Source organism: Pieris napi, chromosome 9 (genome assembly GCF_905475465.1).
Source record: "Pieris napi chromosome 9, ilPieNapi1.2, whole genome shotgun sequence".
Taxonomy (NCBI): Eukaryota; Metazoa; Arthropoda; class Insecta; order Lepidoptera; family Pieridae; genus Pieris; species Pieris napi.
Window position 1 is genome coordinate 6,274,205 of NC_062242.1, and position 23,037 is coordinate 6,297,241.

At 31.8% G+C, this 23,037-nt stretch overlaps 1 protein-coding gene across 1 annotated transcript in view; it reads left to right on the top strand.

Annotated features, from left to right (window-relative positions):
- Positions 1-673: 673 nt before the first annotated feature.
- The window catches only part of LOC125052572 (dnaJ homolog subfamily C member 10-like), a 65,337-nt gene continuing 42,973 nt past the window's right edge, over positions 674-23,037 (top strand). Inside the window, exons 1-2 of the mRNA XM_047653497.1 lie at positions 674-1,003; positions 12,046-12,048. Of these exons, the coding sequence (XP_047509453.1) occupies positions 841-1,003; positions 12,046-12,048 (166 nt within the window). The 5' untranslated portion in view covers positions 674-840. The remainder of the gene's footprint in view (positions 1,004-12,045; positions 12,049-23,037) is intronic.

The window sequence follows — 23,037 nt, forward strand, 5'->3', positions numbered from 1 at the left end:
AGTCAACAAGCTTAAAGGTTTCTATTACCAAAACTCATAATACTTCTTTGTATGTTCTGTTTCTGTATATTACTTGTATTTAAAGGTAAAATATATAGTTTTGATGAGAATATGTCAGCAGTCATTATATGTATAAAATATCAAATACATTTGCAATGTAAGACGGAACTATTTGAATTTAAAAAAAAATACAAGTGTATAATACGCAATTATAATATAACACACGTATACATAATACATTTAAAATTATGATTAAATGTATTATTTCCTTTGAAAAGCGGTATTTTGTCTTATACGCCCGTTAAACTAGACCTCTGCGTTGTTTAAGCATTGTTCAAGTCTTCCAACAAACAAAACACTTGTTATAACAGCCGTATACATCAGACTTGCCTATTCAGGAATTATTAGTAACATTAACACCGGCTTATACGATGTGCATAAATCTTTATTAGTAAGACTGTAATGTATAAATTAGCATTTAAATTTATTGCGCTTTTTCTTATCATTTTCATTTAAATAAATGTTTATTACGTTTTTTATGGATACCTGCAAAATCTATTATATTTTATCTAATTAATATTTACCACGTGTAATAATTAAATGATAAAATTTTAAATAACTGTGATTATAAAAAAAAACAAACAAATTGTGCCTATCAGGTAAAATATTATCTGCCGCAACACAACTCCTGCGTAGTGTTCGATCGCCCGTTGTGAAATACGCGCGCGTGATACCGCGATAATTCTTCCGTAAAATAGTGAATTATTCAAAGAGTTCAAGCGATGCAATAAGTTGATTTTATATAAGCTATTGCAGTGGTATAATATTTTTTTGGACAAAATGGCGAGTGCGTTAGCAAAATTGCAAGGGTTAGGGCAAAAAATGAGGGGGAAAGAACACAACGAGTGCAGGACACTTAATGTAAACATACCCCCAGCTACAAACGTTGACATTGAATTTCGGAACCTCTCAATGAATGTGTCTATGGGAATCACTGGAAACAGTAAGTTTTAATTAGATAATAGTTTTAATTAGATTATTTAAATTTGTTTTCGAAGATAAATAATATCGAGTTATCAATTTATAACACATGTATTGATTATATTTTGTATTTTAATTATGAGGATTTGACATATTTTATGGATTCTCGCTACAATGCTGATAATCATTTTAATAAATTAAACATAATTGATCACTTACAATATGGCTTTGCACCGCCAATGGTTATTTTTATTAAACCAAATTCATACTGCATATACGCATAGTAATTTAGTAATACCTAATGATATAGTGAAAAATCCAATACCAAAGACTAAAAATATAACAATATTGCCTAAACTTTTGTTGCGTTAATTGAAGAATTTCTAAATACATGTATGTACAAGGTAGATAAACAAAAAACTTTACTTTGAACATAAATTGCTTTACCAGTAATGTTAGCTCGACATATAATATATATATGGTATAAATTTCTAATAATCCTATAGAAATAATGTAACATGCATCGTCAGTAAAATGTATGTTGAAAGCAAGTTAGTAAATCAATATAACCAAGAATGTTAAAAATTATGTCAAAACCTCTAACGGTAATTAAGATAATGGATAATTAAATATGTAATGATATTGATGATTAGTGAGAAATTCACAAAATGTAAATAATAATTTGTGATAACTTCACCGATTAATTTAAAACATCAGAATTCCCAAATTAAAAAAATATATTATTAGAATCATAAACACTCCAATTAAAACTTAATAAATAGATACGTTCACTGAACTATAATTGAACATCGGACGCTAAAACAAGTTATGCTTCAAGTTATTATTGTATTATACCACCTACCTCCTTGTGTATTATAAAATAATCATTAATTTTACTCAAAATAATAATTTAATGTGCAATGCAAAAACTTCAAATTTATGATAGTAATCATTTCGGCCTGTAACTTATAAATGTGAACATTAACATTTATTCCACAAGTTTTAATTTATTCATTTACAAACCAGTATAACTAATTTTAAATAAAATAGCGGCACGCTGCTATTACTGCTATTTTTGCAACAAAATTAATTCTCACATAAATACAGCGCGCATAAAAATGCAAGATGAAACCATAGAAAACAAATATCATGTATGTTTATGAAATTCTATATCAGCAAACTGCTTAAATAATAAAAATATCCGAGTAAATCCTTGAAACCACTAGTAAAGTAAGATATCGTTGGATCCAGAGTTCCCCACCGTAGGTATGTTAATTATAGTAAATGTGGGATAATTTCATAAGGATATACAATGAACTACTATCGTACGCAGGTTGAACGATAATTATTCATTGTATAAGTCATACAACTGGTGGATCCGACAATTTTGATCAATAATAATAAATCTATATCTATACTAATATTATAAAGAGGAAATATTTGATTTTTTGTTTGTTTGAAATGAATAGGCTCCGAAACTACTGGACCGATTTCAAAAATTCTTTCACCGTTGGCAAGCTACACTATTCCCGAGTGACATAGGCTATGTTTCATTTTCAAAAAAATTAGGGATGCTTACTAAAACTTGAATACATAATCTAACCCAAGGTGTAAACAATAAACAAAAAACTTCCTTCAATCGCGTGCGCTGCGAAAACTATTAATGATAGAACAAAATGATGTAAAACAATTTTTCAGGACACATCACTATTTATAAAAATATCGCGACAGCATGTCTCTATCTTTTATAGTTATGTCACAATAAGCGTCCTTTTATTATTTTTTTTAAATTATAATACCACCGCTAGAAAAGGCTCTTTATTTGTACCTAGGTATTGATCCTTATCAAAATAAACACCAACGTTTCACATAAGCTACAATTTAATGGCATAACCACCAGAAAAGCATGGTGGATTGGTGTTCTCCTGCCGTTTCTCTTGAATAGTTTACTATATACAATAATTTTGTGGCCCTGGATGAAAAAGCAGCCTGGCTTTAGATTGAGAACACTAGTACTAGTATAGGGTACTATCGATTGATAACCATAAAATGTTCGTTGTTGAAACCAGTATTATAATCAGTGTATTTTCAAAAAGCCACTTTGCGCTTTGATGTAGCGCCACCTTTTAAATAGCATGCAATTATTGTTTCATGAATAAGTATCATTTGAATTAAATTTGTCTTTGAATTTATTTTAATGTTTCACAAAAGGTTATGAAATGACTAGGTATATTGTCAATACATTACCGACATAGTACACAGTTAAATAAATGTAGTTAACACGAGTAACTAATTAAATTATCACATATGAATTGATTATTAACCTATGACGGTAACATTCCACACGCATTAAAATTATTATTATTCGAGCATTTAGTTTAATTAATTACCATATTTCTATAAAAAAAACTCTCATGGTCAACTACATTCATGGTAACTATTTATAATTAAGTATATCAAGTAAAATAAAACAATTCAACACTTCCTACTTCATAAGACTTTAACTTGTTATTTACACTGTCGCGATATGATATGGTCGGATACACTCAGCTCTGTTCTATTACTCGGTACCTATTTGAAATAGGGTAGGGTACATATGCAGATGTGTTAGAGAGGTTGGGGCTGCGAGTACCGATTAACCACACTAGGTATGGGAACCGGAAACTATTGCTGGCTGTGCCGCGAGTGCGCACTAACTTGATCAGACATTCACCACTTATGCGCACACTTAATAATGAAGAATAATTATATTTTGTATCTAAGTGACTGCATTCACAAGAGTGGTAGTGTCCAATATTATTGTTATAGGGAAGGTATAGGTTAACTTGATATTTTTTTCCTTTTCTCTCGAATGTTAAGCTGTTATGGTATCACATAAAAATAAGTTTAAAATAAATTACTTTTACTAAAACAAATCCAGATGAGGTGAACGTTGTTTATTTATTCTCGCAACAAATATTTGTCATTATACTCGGTATGTAGCAGATGTTGTTACGATGACTGGTCGAACTTGAATTCGTATATGCAGTGATGTTAGTTATTTCAACTATGTATTTGCGTGTTTTTCTCACGAGAATGTGCGTGCTCCTATTTCACCATGCCTACTCTATCAGCATAGAGGACTTTGTTTTTAATTTTATTGTAGTTGCAGAAAACATTGTGCAAAACAAAAACCTTGGCGATTAAAAAGAGTGGCGCAGAGTTTATTGCCAGTTCTTCTCTTCCGTTCTACGCCCGTGATTTGAGAACGGGCAGAAAATGTAAAATTAGACGCATTTAGCATTTAATATGTATCTCTTTTTGACGTTCATAAGTATACATTGTGTTACCTAAATGAGTAAATGATTTGATTTATTATTTACAGCTAAATATTCTCAAAAACATCAAATAAAAGTAAAGCTTCACGAATAAGTCGTCTAAAATGATCAAGTAAATCACTGGAGAGTTTTTTTTTCTGATCGCCGAAGTTCAGTGAACGCTACTTTATTGCAACCGCTAAACCTTCATGCTCAGTTGGATGTGTATTTTTGATAAAAATCTTAAAGTAAAATTAATACAATGCCTTATTACCTTCAGGCAGAAAATATTTTAATCACTTAAATAAATAAGTTCTGCCCTGCGATTCTGTAACTCACTTTTCGACGACGATGCGAAAACCGCTGTGTGAGTTCGAAAAGTGAGTTACAGAATCGCAGGGCTGGTTAAGCTTGGCTATAGCAATACAACTGTGTCTTTGGTTTGGTTCAAGACAAAAACGGTATTAACGATCTTAGACGCTTTGGTAAGATCGAATGCAAACATTATCTTTATAAATAATCGTAAATGTAATAAACAATTATAATATTAATTCAGGAAATAGTCACTTTAAAGTTTGTAACAATAAACAAAGGTTTTATCGTTAATTATCGACTTGTACAGTACATCACACCGGCACATTACACAGAATTACAAATAAATGCAAAAACTGTTAATGTGTTAATTGTTATTGTGATAAGGTCAAACAAGCCTGTATGAAGAATCTTCATTTAGTATTTGTATTAATTAATCGCAATGTGTGGGACTCGAATCTCACATAGACTCTCCGCAACTAAAAGAGCCACTCCACTAATCCTCAGGATTTATCAGCGCGTAATAGGACGCAAATACAAGAATTATGTATAGATGGAAAGCAATATTTACTGTTCTTAAATATTTATATATTTTTTATAGTTAGTATTGTATATTTTGGTACATCTGACATTACAGTCATAATACACGCAACAGCCACGCAACTTACAACTGCAACACAGGATGTTTACATTGCTGTCTCAATCTATCAATGCTTGACCGTATCCATATATCCGATCTTAACCAAGTTTAGAATTGATATTAAACGCCTAGTATTTTCAAATATATTAATTATAAAGTAGTTTTCATTTGGTCCTTAAATAATAAAAAAACTATTACATTTTAAAGCTAATTAGATTATTTATACTCTTAACTTAACACATAATAATAATTAAGAATAAATAATTGAACACTTTTTCTTTATTAACTTGAATTGATATTTATTTATTTATTTAATTATTAGTAATCTTACAGCTAACATACATAATATTACAAAACAAACACTTAGACAGTACAGAAAGCCAAAACAGATTACATAGATAAACAATATTATATACGAAAAATAAAACAAATAAGCGCATCAATAGACAAAACTATATACAGAAAACTGAAATTTAATATTTAAAACAACAAATAATACTAAATATTTCGAATCACTACCTAAACAAAATTAGAGTCTTCCCGCCTCTTCAAATATTTAAAATAGAAGAAGTTAGATATACCATATTTATTTTTTTAATTTTAAAACATTTTATTATGAAACAACCAAATTACAGAATATAAAAGTAATACTTAATAACCTTAAAAAATAATATTATTATTATATTAATATAATATTATTATTTTTTCGGATTTACAACTCAAATAATGAATTAAGCAATTTAAATGCGTTGTTCTCTCAAGGGCAGGTTCATAGTAATTCTATATTTTAAGATAATTATGTTTCCTGAAACGATGTATATGAAACGCAAAAGATAGTTAGCTACATTTTATCTTACCATAAAAACCGCTTTCAAATTAGTAATGGCCTTATAGCAATGCCTGTTTTGTCATGGACTAGATTCGCAAGTGCGAAGCGCGTTCGAAACAAGTTTAACCATATAACTGCTAACAACTATTTATGACGAATATTCAAGTTCCTTGTCCTACCAGTAAAACTACTGCGATAGCAATCTCTCAGTTAAAATAAATGTTTACGAATGTAACTTGAAACTTGTTGGAAACTAGATGATATTGCAGAATTGAATATTTGTTTTTTAAGTCCACATTAGTATTTACACATATACATACAAAATAATATCCAATGAAATTATGACGGAAACAAAATCTTTGCCCACTCTTCGATACTTCGGTACACTTCAGTACGAGAATTGCAGTTTCTAATACAAACGCATAAATTTTCAATAGTTTCCTATTGTTTACACAGATAATATTCGAACAATAGCCGCTTCTGTTCAGTTCCAAATATGATATTATTATTAATAATCTACGTAGAAATTACATAACTGAATCAGCAAAGAGAAAATTAATACTCTTAATTAGCCAGATTATGTGCGCCATTTAGTCTTTGAAGTTTTAAGTTAGAAGTGGTAAGGCGCTCGAGACTGTTGACTCTTTAATTGTCTTTAGTTGAATTTTATATTATACTAGACACGTTATTTAAAAATAAGGACCTTATCATGAATAATATCATATATTTCTTAACCTACTAGCACCAAAAACTTTGAAAGGATTAACTAAATACGTTATTTAATCGTACCATTAGATTAAAAAGTGTACCACGTTTAAATGTCTGTAAAAACTAAGTCTATATATCTAATTAATTGATGTGAAATTTTTACCCAATGTAATTATTGTAATTAAGTATTCTTTCACAATGAACTGACTCAAAACTTTCCTAAATTTTATTAAAATCTACTCATTAGTATTAGACAATAGATTGTTTAATTAAAGCACACTTTTACCTGACTAAATATTCTTCTTAAAAATTGGCCAACCTTAAAACACAGTTAATGAGAAAGGTCCCCAAAAAACATCATCATATATTGTAAAGAAAATGAATATATGACATGTTATTATGAAGACCTCAATACATATTTCAAACGACCTTCCGTATTTATTTCCGGTTATCTTAAGGAAAATTTATTATAAAGGTAATCATATTCTGAGCCAGATATTATAATTAGGTTGTAGTCAAGGACAAGATAATTTTGTTTCATCATCTGTCATTTCACAAAGTATGCTTTTTCCTTAGCTTACTTTCATAAGGAAAAATTAAAATAGAGTCAGATTTCTAGCGATTTCTCTAGCACTCGCCAGAGACGGGAACGATTAAAAGTCGGCAACATAAGAGATGGTTGCCGCGGATGAGGATGCCGAACATAGAGGATGATTGCCGACATTGAATGACATCCAATTCAATTTAATATAAATAAGTAATTCAATATAAAGTCAAAGGTTATTGCCAGCATAAAACGAACACGTTTAATTAAGTGCGAGAGCAGAGGATTCTTGGAGAAATTTTAAGAATTCTAAACTATAGTACCCACGTTTTAATTAGATTGCATATAATAATAATAGATGTGACAAATGACAATTATGGATAATTTTTAATGAATAATAAATAGTATTTAAGTACGACGCAAATAACGTACAACGTTTAGACTGATTCTAATTTAAATATTTTCCGATCATCGAGAATATTCTTTCGTAATCGTAAAGTATTGAATAATTGAATTGAGTACATTATGTTATTAAATATTTAAATATTGTTTACAAAATCCTAATCTGCGTTGCACAATACTGGTGTTATCACCGTATAAAACGTTCGTGTCACAAAATATTATGTAGCATATATTTCATATGTGGTTTAACCTTTAGTACTTATAATCTATATTATTGTGAAAGAGCTATTGTCCAGGACGTGCTATCACAATATTTACATAGTACTCTGAAACGTCCATTAACTTAGAATTATTTTAAGTACAATAAGCCAATATAAGAAGCATAAATATACACACTGATCGTATTCATAGACGTGCTAAAGGTACGCCTTAATTGGTTTCTCTTTTCACGTATTATTTTCAATATATTCAATAGAATTTAAGGAAATATAGTACGATAATGATTTAGGAAGAAGACAGGCCGGTCTCTGTTCTTTATTGAGGCCCATGCAGGATATAGTGCGCAAATAAGAGCACTCTCATACCTGGATATGGATCTTTACTAGCACATCAGAGGCGCGGTATTCAAAGTAGAAACATCATCTATTGCCTATTTATTAAGATAAAAAAACCTTGGTCTTGGCCTCAGATTTCGTTTATCTGTTTCGTAATTATTTAAATAGGTAAATAGGCCTCTGTGCGCACGACATCAGGGTTGAGGGTCGCACGCTTAAGGCACTAGACTACTTCTCTGTGTTTGCTATTTATTAAGAACATCGGTTTTTTTTAGAAATAATAGTCGAATGTGAAATAGACGGGATTGTTGGGTCATTTTCAGGAGAAGTGCTAAAGAGACGAGTAAAAAAACTCTGAATTGCCCTGAAACGCTTAAAGCCAATGAAGAAGTCCTGTATTCTCCCCTCCAATACAAAACTTTGAAAGTCGATGTTATTTCATTCTTTAATCTAAACCTCAAGCGAGCCTATTCGATATTGAACAACTAAGTGAGTTGTACGTCATTATTTTATGTCAACTAAAATGAAAGTAATTCACACTGTTACAGGGTATAATTTCATATCAATATCATGTCAATTTAGCCTTATAGTTCAAAAACAGTTACGAGAACTATATATATTTTCCAACTATTATTACAGTTGTAACAAAACTAGTTGTCAACTGAGATAAGCTATAACTCAAGTATTTTAAAGTATTCTTGAACTACTCTAAATGATCTACATTTTTGTTATATGTTTCAGGATGTTGTTATTTAATAATATAGTAGGTACATATCTAAAGGTTTATTGAAAGTCAAAAGATCAAAATGCAAATTGTATAACCATTTAAATACTTAATTAAATACAGGAAGCTCTTATATATTTATTAATGACTATATAGTGTTGTTATATATTAGTGAGATCTTGTTCGATATAATATTTATTATTCACTAGCTGCAAAATGGTAATGGTAATAAAAATAGTAAATTTTGCTATGCTATCCCATAGAAACTATTCAATAAAATTGGTCCAGCCATCTTCGAGCTTTGCGCTTAGCAGCATATTTTGGGATTCATTTTTATTTGTATAGATTTATATTGTCATAATAATTATGTCTCTAAACTCCTAAATAGAAATCTATGAAATCATGTCAAAATTCATATAATAAAAATTTCACCTTCTAAGATTATATTTTAAAATATTTAATTAGTCTATTTAAAAAAGAAGCAGGAAATACAAAAATCGGAAGTAACAAATGCATATTTGGCATAGCAAAGGTCAACTTGCAAAAATTCAAGCTTAATACAACTCGCAATTTTACTTGAGAAATTTCAATTACATTATATATTATCCCTGTTTGTCCCTGTAAACCTATTTGTTACGTAATTGTTAACCATCTAAATTAAGATAACGTCAGTGTTTTAAATATAAGAATAAGGGATTGTATCTAATTACTTCCTTACAATTACTAAACATTAGAAAAGATAATAATATTATGAAGAGGTAAAGTTGGCGTTGTATATATATAGGATAATCACTGGTTCTACTACTCGGATTTGTAAAGTGAGGCCGAGAAAATACGGTCGAACGAAAAAGATTCTTACAGATATAACACTACTACTTTTAATGGTCTAGTGAATAGGCTATCTCGCTCTTACAACTTGATTACTAACATTGATGAAAATATTTATATATTTTACTTTTTTAGTCTTCCAACTTACCATAACTTTGTTTATCATGCTCTTAATGAGGTTTATGTTGTCATTGAATATTAGGTTTTCTTTTAGTTTTTCCCTTGCTAGCTTGGTTATGTTCTAAAATAATTGATGTGTATGTGTGTGTGTGTGTGTAAAATTTCTGATGTCATATTTTCTTGTATAATTTTATGCATACACGTTGTTTTAGAACTAATAAATAAATAAGTTCTAGAGAAAATTTTTAGAGCTTGATAATTCCTGCAAAAAGGTCAGCGATAGATTGTCTAACTTTTATATAAGTAAGTCCTCCGCCACGTCTATCCGTCTTTATCTTTGTGACAAACTATAAAAATACTGCGCGGAATTCATTGCGGTTTTTACCAACATCTAGAATATTTCATGAGGAAGGTTTACGGCTCACCGTTGTCCGTGAAAAGCCAGGGCAGCCTAGCGATTCTGTAACTCACACAGCGGTTTTCACAGCGGCGGTCGCCGTGTGAGTTCGAAAAGTGAGTTACAGAATCGCGAGGCTGGTCGCTAGATTTTAATAACACCGTTTAGTTAAACAGACACGCAGTCGCTATTACTTACACAAATTAGAATACAATAAACGTTTTAATGTGTGCAATTATAATAATAATAATTGTCAATTCATTATCGTTTATTAAGTGTAATTAAGACTTGGGAAATATGATGGTGAAGAAAAACCGGCATTCTGAGAACAATTGACGACATGTCATCATGTCTTAAAGGCCTACATCCCATCAGAGTTTAATCAAATCAAGGCTGGTTAATAAGCATATAATTTGAGATGTTTTTCATTATCTACGTTATCATTATCTAATCTAAGCTATAATTAGTTAATTAAGTTATCTAATCTGAGTTTTTAAGAACAGGGGGCTCACCTGATGTTAAGTTATACCGCTGCCTATGGACACTCTCAATGCCAGAGGGCTCGTAGAGTGCGTTGCCGGCCTTTTAAGAATTGGTATGCTCATTTTTGGAGGACCCTTTTTCAAATGGTTGGGAAACACTTCAGTGGGAAGCTGGTTCCACATAGTGGTTGGAACGGGGCAAAAAATGCCTTAAAAGCGCTCAGTTAACTGGATAATAAATTAACAAGATTTGTAATTTCTTAATAATACTATGTATGTTAGCTGTAAGATTATATAATTAAATAAATAAATAAATAAACGAGAGTAAATAAAGACTGTCAAATCTTAATATTTACCAATCATTTATTGTGAAAGTCTATGCACTGCGTACCATCGCGGAGGGCAGCAGTATTTATTTTGAATTAATTTATAAACATCTCTTGCCGTTTATGCCATCTTCAAACCGAAACAGGCTTATCGCCTCATCCTGATAAGGAAGTTTTGGAGGATCCCTTTGGAGTAGAGACTCTTGGGCCGTGGAGTTCAAGGGCACAGGCACTTATTAAAGATTTAAGTTGGCGCCTAGTAGATGCTTGGTGCTTTCCTCGCTCAACTAATAAGTATTGCAATATAGCGAGGAAATGCTGCCAGCGTTAAAGGTACACTGCCACAGAAACCAAACTTTTTAAATTTATTGAAGTGAAACTTCTTTATCGGGGTTGGAAAAAAATTTAGTGTAACATTTTTTCGTTACGCGTCACATTTTTCCCTTACGCGCCATCTTTTTCTTGTCCCTACCACGGTTGATCCGAAGAGATTCGAAGCCATTAGTAATAAAAATATATAATAACGATAACAATGATAGTAATACTAATAATTCTATTACAATTAATGAAATTCTGTAATAATCTTAGTACTACATAGTAGTACAGTAATAAGTTAAAATGAAATAATTGTATTTGTATTCATGTCAATGATAATAAAATCCTTTTGTTAAACTTTATCTAATTTAACTTTATTTAACCAATTTCTGTAAAGTTGCATATATGTAGTAGATAATTTTTCGAAAAATAAGGTCATAAAGAAGTTTCACTTCTTACGTGTGTACACCTAGTACACGCACACATTTTTTAAATTATTTTATAATTTTTTTATTACTATGTAGCTTAAGAATATTGTTAATACTGTATATTTGTGTGTCGGTAATAAATAAATTAATATATCTAAGAAAGTTCAAGGTCACTATATGAATGTTATAAAATTATAAGCGATACTGTTATATTTCTTAATTGTTTCTGAGTTATCGAATTATTCTGAGCACTTTTAACAGTTTTGTTGTGTCTAACAAAATCTCATAATAAATTAATGAGGAATTTCAAAATAAGTTGATTAAAAAATCTAAATGGGTAAATGGTACATGTTATCAAACATGTCTGTCAACCGTTGAATTTTGTGTCAGACATCGATAAGAGACGCAAGCACCGATTTAAAATCCATTTGAACAGAATTTTATAAGGTTCCTGAAACTAGAAGATGCGAATCGAGTATACATTTGAACCAGTCAATATCGTAATCTTAATAAATAAATGAAACACCTTGGGTATTATTTTATTTTAAAAAAATCTTTGAAGATGTTTTTAATGACATTCTACGCCCTAAATAAATGTAATTTTAGACACAATTCATTAATTTTTAAGTAAATTATTTTTTTTTGACTATTTTTGATAAGTACAAGGTGTTACATATATAATAAATTATATTTTAATTTTATCTAAAATAAACGCGAATTAATTAATTTAATTATTTAACTGACGTACCTAAACCAAAATATTAAAATTTTCATCACTTACAATTAACGTACCTAAATAATAATTGTCTTATTGGTCCAGAAATAAGAAAATAAATAGGTTACTACACAACATATAAAAATATATATTCATGATCAACAATCAATTGGTGTGAATTGTCCAAATTAAATTAGCACCTGCTCCTTATATTACAGTTTAAGAAAAACTATTTATATGTCTTAAAAATATTAAAGATGAACGATATACATAATAAAGTCTACAAAATCGCAACGTAATTAAATAAAAAAATATTAAAATATAATTGTGATAAAAATAAAAACATTGCCGAAAAAAATTAAAAGCTTCCTATACAACAAAACAAAATTAAGTTATTCAATGTCAGTCAACTCGTAACCAACACTCGAATTGATAAATATTTGCTTAATTACTTCTTATTACGCACGACGCGACGTTTAGTTGACGTACAGTAAAAATATGAGTTCGCAAATATTCTCAAGTAGGTAGGCTACTTGAGAATACTTAACTAGGTAAACCAATAACAGATTACTTATGCGATTTACATCAAGAGTTTTTAATTTTTTCTTTAATTCTACTGATACAATTAATCAAAGAGCACCAGAAGTATCTTCCATATGGAAACGTTTTTACGCATAACAAAATTGGTAACCAGTCATCTATTATTTGAATTAAATTGATGGAGTTTTTTGAGTAAAAAAAAGTCCCCGGGTTTGTAAGAATCAGGGTTATGATTTTTTTGAAAGACGAAACAACGGAGCTTTGATATTGAACAATTAACAGCATCTCTAGAACTTTTAAAAACATTCCTTAAAACCAGTCAATTAATTACCTGCAAATACCACTTGTACCGATCATCTTGTTCTCAATAAAAATAAAAGTATTATAAAAACCCAGTAAAACTCGTTTAATTGTAGAGGGTAGATCTACGGGCTATTTTAAGTCTACGTATGTCTGCGTGTTTTAACAATCGAATGTTCCAGATTGCAGGATGTATAGATACAAAATTTACACTCGTTATACTGGTTTAGCCACATTAAAATGACATTAATTACGAGTAGTAAACATTATGTACCACAAAAAGCGGTGCCTTGGCCGTCGATACACATTTTTATACTAAAATAATAAGTCCTGAGTCCTCGTTTCGATATATCCTTTATAACAAAGAGAAAGGCACACAATTGTCAGTCGTAAGGATATATGGCGAAATTATTATTATGTTTTTTTTTATTTTTATTTATTTATTTATTCTATACATGATCCTAAATAGAAAGAAGTTGGCGTGGTGGAAACACAAACTGGACACAGTTAAAGTTTTTTTGGACAATTCACACCGATTGACCTAGTCCCATGCTAAGCTAGTGAAGCTTGTGTTATGGGTACTAGTCAACGGATATACATACATATTATGGATAGATACATATATAAATACATATTTAAACACCCAAGACCTAAGCACGACACCAAATGCTCATCACATCGATGTTTGTCTCAGCCGGGGATCGAACCCGGGACCCATGGATTCGCAGTCAGGGGTACTAACCACTAGACCAATGAGCCGTTTTCATATTAGTTTGGGAACAATAAGATGGGTTAAACTGATAATGTATGCCTTGTCTTTCAATAGTCACAAAACACTCAAAATTATAAAATTGAGGACGTAACTATAACAAATATAATTGGCAAAAAATAAAAAAAAACGCGTCCAACAATCCTTGTGAAACAAAGTAGTAAGTCAATCAAAAAATGTGAGAATTGGCCAAGTTGAAATAATTTCGATCACCCTCATCAAAATTTATGAAACTAAAATTATGTATTTCGAACAGCCTTGCTCGCGGTTCATGATAATCGTGTACTGACTCGGTATTAATGCAAACAATGTTTAGTTATGTATCCCTATGTTATGTTGGAATTAAAGATAATTGCTATTTTCTATTTAGGTAAAAATTTAAAATTTATTAAATTCTTCTACAATTCGTTTGCACCAATATCCACCATACCTAAAGATATTCTGCACATTTCAAGATTTTTTTTATTTATGAAGAAGAATGGTCTCACAATTTATATGCTTCTTTAAAAGATGAATGTACCCGTGCAATGTGCTATTGATTTGATCTATTTTGTACAAACAAAAAGGATAAAATAACAAGAAAGGAGTATACAATGCCAGCCCAGTTGATTTTTTTTTCGTATAGAAAGTTGGGTGAAGTTATTCGCAAACATATGTTTCTATCTTATATCTTATTAATAAATTACATTCATTTGTATTATTAACATTATAAATTACATTATCCATTTACAAAGTTGCAATCAATACGATGTATTAAAAAAAAGTTTCCCGTGTAATTGTATATTTTATGAATAAAAAATAAAGAAATAGTGAAATAGTGAGTTTAACGCGCATTGAAACTGCTACAGTTATCACAAAAGTTTGGATCCAACGTTATTGGAACATATTCAGACACATTTTGAGTATTTATGGCATTATAACGTGAGTCTATTTTTGTTTTTTTCATATATTTTGTTAGCGCGTAAAAATTCGAGGTAGTATACCAAAATTCGTGAACGTTTCATACGCATTTAACTCATGGTAGTTAAAGATACCAAAGCCACATTGTGTATACTGTCCACTAAGATTAAGTAGATTTATCTGAAGACGGGATAATTAGTGGTAAATATAAGATTGGTCGATAATTAATTAAGAGTCCGCGACATTTTACGATAATACGTAGTATACCTACCTACCTACCTACGTAGTACATATCACGGGGAAAACGTTTGGCAACAACTTGAGTTTTTATCCTTATTTTCGTAATTCAAAAATTTATATTAATAGCATAAGAGTACAAGGAAAATATAAATCTACATTGTTTTATATCTGTATGCTAGGTTTACTATTTTTTATTATATTTTAGGCGGAATGAAAAATTTTGATAAGTGGCAAAATAAGAATCGAATCAATATATCATAATGATCATCATATATTTTTATATTTTGGCTCGGATTTTTTTATTTTTTGTAGTTTTTCTATCGTCATATCAAATTCATGTACAAAAATTGGATGTAGTCGTCTTGGCTTAGAAAGGCTGATTTTTGTTTCTGTTCAAAAAGAGTGGCGAAGAGTTGATTGTCGGTTCTTCTCGTCCTTTCTATGCCCTTGATGTGAGAACTGGCAGTTAAACTAAATTCAGCACCATTTATTTTATTTATTGCCGTATGAAAATGTACATTAAATACTATAAGAATACAAATTGTTTTGATATGATATAAACGTAGACATTCTTAATTTATGCAGGTACATCGCGTTCACGATTTTTTACTCGTTAAGTGCTGTATTTTTTACAATATTTACCGACGTCTGATCGCTGTAATTGATAAGTTTTATTGATAACGTGACATATAAAATCATAATTACCTACATTTTTTATCTTTATTTGCAAACGTTAATTCTAAGTTTAGATTTAGTTAACTAGCTCATGCCCGCAACTGCGTTTGCACAGACAATTTTCAATAATAAGTCAGTAATTGCGATAAAATCGCTCGCTCAACGAATAAGTATCGCAATACAGCGAGGAATTGCTGCCAACGTTAAAGGGACACTGCCACAGAGACCAAACTTTTTAATCTTGTTTTAATTTTCTTTTCATTATTTTTATTATTATTACCAATGTAGGTTAAGAAAATTGGAAATACTGAATATTTGGTTGTTATATTTAGACAGAAATTCTCTTCTCCAGTAAATTTTTGAACGCAGAGCTCGTGTTCCCCAGGGAGGTGGGCCAATTTCTAGCCAAATCTGGTAATGTGCTCTGACTTTGCCTTAGCGATTACACGTTCGCCGATAGTTGCATCACAGGATGTCACCGCCTCTGAACGTTTAATGCATTTTCGCTTGCGACGCAGGGCCGCCTTACAAGAACGCTTAAACCAAGGCTGGGACTTACCACCGACCGGCACCGCAGAGAATGGAACAAAAACTTCCATACCCAGCAGGACCACTTCCATATCCGGCGACAGAGTCAACGACGGCATCTGGAGTAGGGGAGCGAGGGGCTAGTTGTAACAATTTTAACAAATAATTGAATATCATGAAGTGTATTGGCTAAATTACTACCAAATAAACGTTGATCGATACTCTAACTATTAATCTATGAAGTCGAATTGAAATATTATCAAATCTACAGGTAACTATCTCACAATTATGATTTTTTTGAAAAAAGGGAAGTGTTACAACTTACCCCGTGGTTGGGGCTAGTTGTAACATCTGTTGGGACAAGTAGTAACAACAAAAAAAACAAAAATGTGACACCTTCAATCTTTATTTTTCGCAGATTTTTAACTTTTTCTCTCCCCTTTCGCTTTTCTATATCATCTTTTTTTGCTTTTTCTTCATCTTTTCTTCATATTCCAGTCTCAAAGCTTCTTTTTCAGGCGTATCTGTCAGAATAGGAGACTTCCTTTTGCGTCTGCAAATTATATTTGTTTTTCGTGGTGGCGCCTTTGGTAATGGTCTAATCTTTCATTGGGAAAATTGATTTTGACCAGAGCAACTTGGAGTTGGTTTGTACGCAGTTTCAATGTGGCGTATATTTCTGTTGTGCTGATATCCACTTCAGGAGCAGAATCTAATAAATAGTTGCGGATGTTCAAGGTTCCACGATAAATTCTCACTTTCATTTAGAACATTTTCTGATTGTTCTGTAGGATCTGGACGATCAGTAACATAAGAGGGCGCAAAGTCACTATCTTGGAAAATATAAACATTCAAAGACCAAATACCAGAAGCTTTAAATCCACTGATAATATTTGCAGGGTTCAAGGCAAGTGATAATGACACCTTCACTACACTTCGGATGTCATAAATTGCCATCGTTTTTACTGAATTATTATCCATGCAGTCTGTGCTCTGTTCACGTGGTTTTTATAAGGGCCGTAGACTCCTACAACCATAGGTAGCAAATTGTGGGAGCAATGGGGGGGAAACGATAACATGATAACATTGTTTTCTTTGGCTTTTTCGCCAACTGCAATATTCATACGTGAGCCATGATTATCGAGCAGTAACAGAATTGGCTCTTTCTTGGTAGGTTTCGCGTGTTTGATAAAATGATCTATAAAAATCAAGAATTCTTTTTCAGTCATCCACCCTGAAGAATTGCCAGCTCCAATGCAATCTTGAGGTCCACCGCGAATGAACATTTCCGAGTATTTAAGCCGCGGAAAAATAAACATCGGTCGTCAGTAACTTACAGCAATCTGGGGGCAAATTGTAACATGTTACAACAAACCCCGAGGTTTTGTTACAACTAGCCCCTAGATATAGTTCTTAATATTTATCACGATAACTATTAAATCAACTTAGTAATCTCGAAAACTGTTACACATAATCATAAATAGTTATATTTGAGCATAAAATAAAATACATAAAACTTCAAAGCTACGAAAATAGTAAAACTAACCAAAAATTTACGTAAGTAAAATTATAGGTTACCTGTCAACAATAAAGCGTTTGCACACACCCACTCACAACGCCGTCTGGTGGGATCCTGGCTGTGGTAAAGTGGCGTGGCACTTTATAAGTTTAAGATTAGGTAAAAAAAAAACGTGAATAAAATTCAAATTCCTATTGAAAAAGGTCTGTTACTATTTACCCCTGTTACAACAAGCCCCGCGCTCCCCTACCCGACGAAAAGCAAATGGGCCTCCAAGGGTAGGACGCAAAAAAAGACCGCATTCTATCCCAATCTGCTGACTTGTAGTGCCACATGCGGCGACAGCCTGCATAGCGATGGGGCACAGGGCACGTGAATGGCACAATTCTCTGGACAACTAAATGATCCGATGTAGTTCACCGGATGCGAAGTCAGCAGAAGGTCCAACAAAGAGGATTTATGACTATCCACATCTGGTATTCGCGTAATCGCGACCATTTGTGTCAAGTCGTATTCTAAAGCAAAGTCGTGAAAGGATCTTCATGCGTCATCAGTGGTTTCAGAGCCGAGCCAATCAGGTGGGCGATGGGGTCGTCACGTTCCGCGGCGATAAAACAGCCGTTACAATACTAAAAGATTATAATTTTTTAATCCTAAATAACATATAATTCGCCGTCGTTATACAATTACTGTCATAATTAAACTATTCACCTTGAGATCTGACCCATGTTTTTTCGTCTAAAAATCGCAGTATAATTAGGCGCAGTTAAAATTCATACGAGTAAAAACAATTTCCGGAATCTAGCTGGGTATAATTAAATATTTATGAATTTACGTAATTCTACAATTAAAGTTTTTTCTCTAGACCTAATCTAGATATAAAAATAATTAATTAATTTATTTATTAACACTTCGTTGCATACAGAAATATAATAGAATTGACATAATTAAATGAAAAGGAGGGCAACTGGCGGCCTTATCGACTGTGAGAAAAAAAATTAGGTAAGGTAAGCAAGAAGTGCAAAAAACATAATACATACACACGCAGACATAAAGTGAATTCATTAATTTGATCCGTAATTGTGTAAATAAATACAATTATCGTGTTAGGGGGTGAAATTTTGTTGTTGTTCAGGCGTCGTCATTAGAAATCAGAGAGGAAATCTGTTCTCGTCGCCTTGGGACGCTTGAAAGAAACGGACATATCTAATCTCTGGCTACGCGTAGACTGTAACATCCGCGATTCTACGCGTGCGTGTATAGGTCCCATAGCGGAAATCCCGAAACTGACCGACTCATCGAGCACATCCTTGGCTACAGGTTTCCTGCTCGAAAAGGTCCCGTCCACCGAAATCGTGATACTGGGCAACTTTTATTTATTTATTTAGTTATCAAGCTTACGACATCACACACAGTCCTAAATTTACTAATTATTTTACAAAATCTTACATCTAAAATGTGTGACAATTAATGCAAGCATAAGTTTCTTAAAAAAAAAACAATTAGAAATTAAAAAAAAATATAACTAAAACACACACGACAATACAAGCACACATTAAAATAAAATAATTTTTTTAACATAAACATAAAATAAAAATTTTCAACAAAAGAAAAAAAAGAAAAATCATCAGAAAAACAGCGAAATTAGGTTCGAGAAAGGCACCCCACAATGCTTTCTCTAAAACCGATCAGCCCACTACCGAATATATTCAGCTCCGGATAAGCTGTGTTCAATTTGTTAAAATCGCGAAGAATTCGAACGAGAGGTGCCTGAACTCCTAGGTTGGTTTAACTTTAACTTCCACCATGCTGAGATGCATACCTCCTTCCACGTATTCAACGAAGAGCGGTTCGAATCGTCAACGATCAATCGCTCTTCGACCGACTGATCCCTTGGCGTCGGGTAGAGATGTGGGGTCCTCTGCATCTTCTACCGCATTTACCATGGAGAGTGTTCAGAGCAGTTGTTCGGATTAATACCTGCAGCCGAGTTTCATCATCGGACCTAAGCATATAAAACATTATTATTGAATAAAATTTTAACTAATTATCATATACTTACAAACAAGTTTTATCGACGTTATGATTAAGTATCTAATACTGATATTAAATTGATTTTTATCAATTAAATTAGGTATAAGTATTTTTTAATAATGGCTACGTTTGCTTTGCCGACATCATTTCGATGTATATTTCTGTAATAAACTATTTTTTTTTTATATGGATTATCCTTTGCACGACGGGATAAACGTGAAAATTGTTTAAAGCAAGATAATTCTTTATTACTACACGTATATTGAAGTGTTACTTAGATTTAAGAACCCTTAAATAAGTTAAGTTAGTTTTTTGTTAGCGTCGCAACCCCTTATTTTATGTTTATTATAAGCTCTTGGTTTAAACGGTTAAAGCCAATATAGGAAATAGCCGCCAATATAGCCAATATAGCTTCAAACAAAGAGTTTCATTTCTTTCAACATCTCTCTAACAACCGCCACCGAACTTAATTCGGGGCAAAGAGGTTTTTGTTCGGCTATAGGTCTTCGCTTCTCGGAGCCGCAGTCGCACTCTCCCCTTCGCCTTTGCATAGTTACGGCGCAGGAGTCGATAAAAGATTACCCCTAAAAATTTTTTGTTAGGGGTAATCTTTTATCGACAGCCTTTTGGCTGTAACCATTATTCATGAACTTAAAGTTAAGTTCGGTGAGACCTTTTTTAAAAAACATTAAGGTCCTCTAACTCAAGGAAAGACTTAATTGGTATGGCGAGAGTTAGTTCGTACGCTTGCATCGAGTTAAGCGCAATATACCGTTTTGCATCTTTGGTCGTACGTACACTGTTAAATATTCACTTTGCTACGAGAGGGTACCGATATTGTCTTATAATCAGTCTTGCCCTTGATGTTGCATTTCGTAATGGCTAACATAACGTATAATAACGACGTAATCTAGTTTGGCCTTACACCGACCATGATATTGTCATGTTGACTACTAATTTATTAAAAAGAATTGACATTTATTAAAGAGAATTGATAAATGTATACTGAGGGCTGCCATCTCGAAAATACTCGTATATTCAAACATTAGATATATCTGTGATTATTTATTTAACGTGGTTACGTCGTTGTAATTAATGACTTAACTAAAAAAACTTAACGGTCGAAAACTTGTCTTGAAACAGGAAAGCATTTTTATTTCTGTGTCTATGAGGTTGTCTAAAGGTTTTTAGAAAAAATTGCGAATAAGGCTTGTTATGCCTTAATATGAAAAATATAATCAATTCTCCTAAAGCATTGGAAATATGGCTGTAGATCCTAGCTAAGAGCAACACTAAGTGATGGCAAACCTTGAAGAAAATAACATAATCGCTGTATTATTATGTGCACGTTATGCTTCAATTAAAAAATATACGGCCTTTGATTCGAGACATAAACGGTTTGCCTCCCTACTCAATTTGCAAATTACTGGCACAAGATTGTTTTGTCATATAGTTTTTCTGTGTCATGCAATATTATTTAAAGATTGTTACAAGTTCCCGTGAATTAAAGGAGAATATAAATTCTTGAACGAAAGAAAAGACAAATTTTACTGGTTTTCGCGGTTTGCCGTTACTTAATAAAACCCTTTTTTATCCTCATTCTTTAAGTTTTGGTTGTACTGTGAAGGATTCACACTTAACAATTTTAATTAAATTATGTCTTTTAACATTGTAAAAACAAAAGCTACAACGCCGGTATTCGTTTCTCTTAAGGAAATTATTTCTATTAATTATATAATAAATACGATCTAGACTAGTTTGTGCGGTTTATTCCTTAATGACGATAGGTAATTACTTCGTACTAGCCTTGGCCTCAGTATATGTAAAAGAAATGCAGAACGATTAAAGATAATATATAAGCTTAAAGCTATATACAAGTATTCGTAATAATTGTTGTCAACTTTATCCAAATTGATTGAATTGCAATAATGTGTTTAAGTTTTCCTTATCCGAAATATCTCAATATATATATACTATATAATATATGTTATGTAGCAAACGCATCGGCTAAACACGTTTTTATTGCAACCAACTGTTACAGTTAGGCGCTACGTCACAGTTGTATGGTGCAACTCATATACCTACATATTATGTTATAACAATTATCGCTCGCTATTTTCTAAAATAGCTACGGTATACATATACTTTATGGATTATTTGTATTTCCATAAAATAAATGAATCGCAAATTGGCAACTATAATATATCATATCGATAATATTTGATCGTTGCTATATATTATATTTAAGGAAGATAGCGTACCAATTCTTGAAAGGCCGGCAACGCACTTGCGAGCCTTCTGGCATTGTGAGTGTCCATGGGCGGAGGTATCACTTAACATCAGGTGAGCCTCCTGCCCGTTTGCCTCCTATTACATAAAAAAAAAAAAAACATAAGCACATTATAATTTAAAATTTACCCAAAAATATACAATTGCTTTAATATAAATTGTATTTAAGACTTCTTCTATGGTAACTATTTATTAAGAATAGACCAAAGACCAAACAGTTCAGACGTCTATAGTTACAGACAATTCTGATTATATATATGTACTAGCTGACCTGGCTCACTTCGTTCCGCCCTACAACCTTATAATATCGTTGTTACTTTAATTTAACTTATTTTAGGATTTCATTAATGTTAAGTATTACATTAATACAACTCTTTTGCAAATACAGAAATGTTTTATTGCTTGCCATTGCGAAAGAAGAATGGCAGTTTTACACATTAGGCATCTTCTCTCTAGCGTCAATATGGCGATACTGCATGTTAAGCACTTTCTGATATCCAACATCTTTTGATCAGGATCAAAGCATGGTTATGCATCTCCTCATTCACCTCAAGATCGGAATTTCTTGAACTGACACGAATTCGACGTAAAATGATGCGTAGTTTTGTCAACAGATGGCACCATATGGTTTTTGCATTCGTA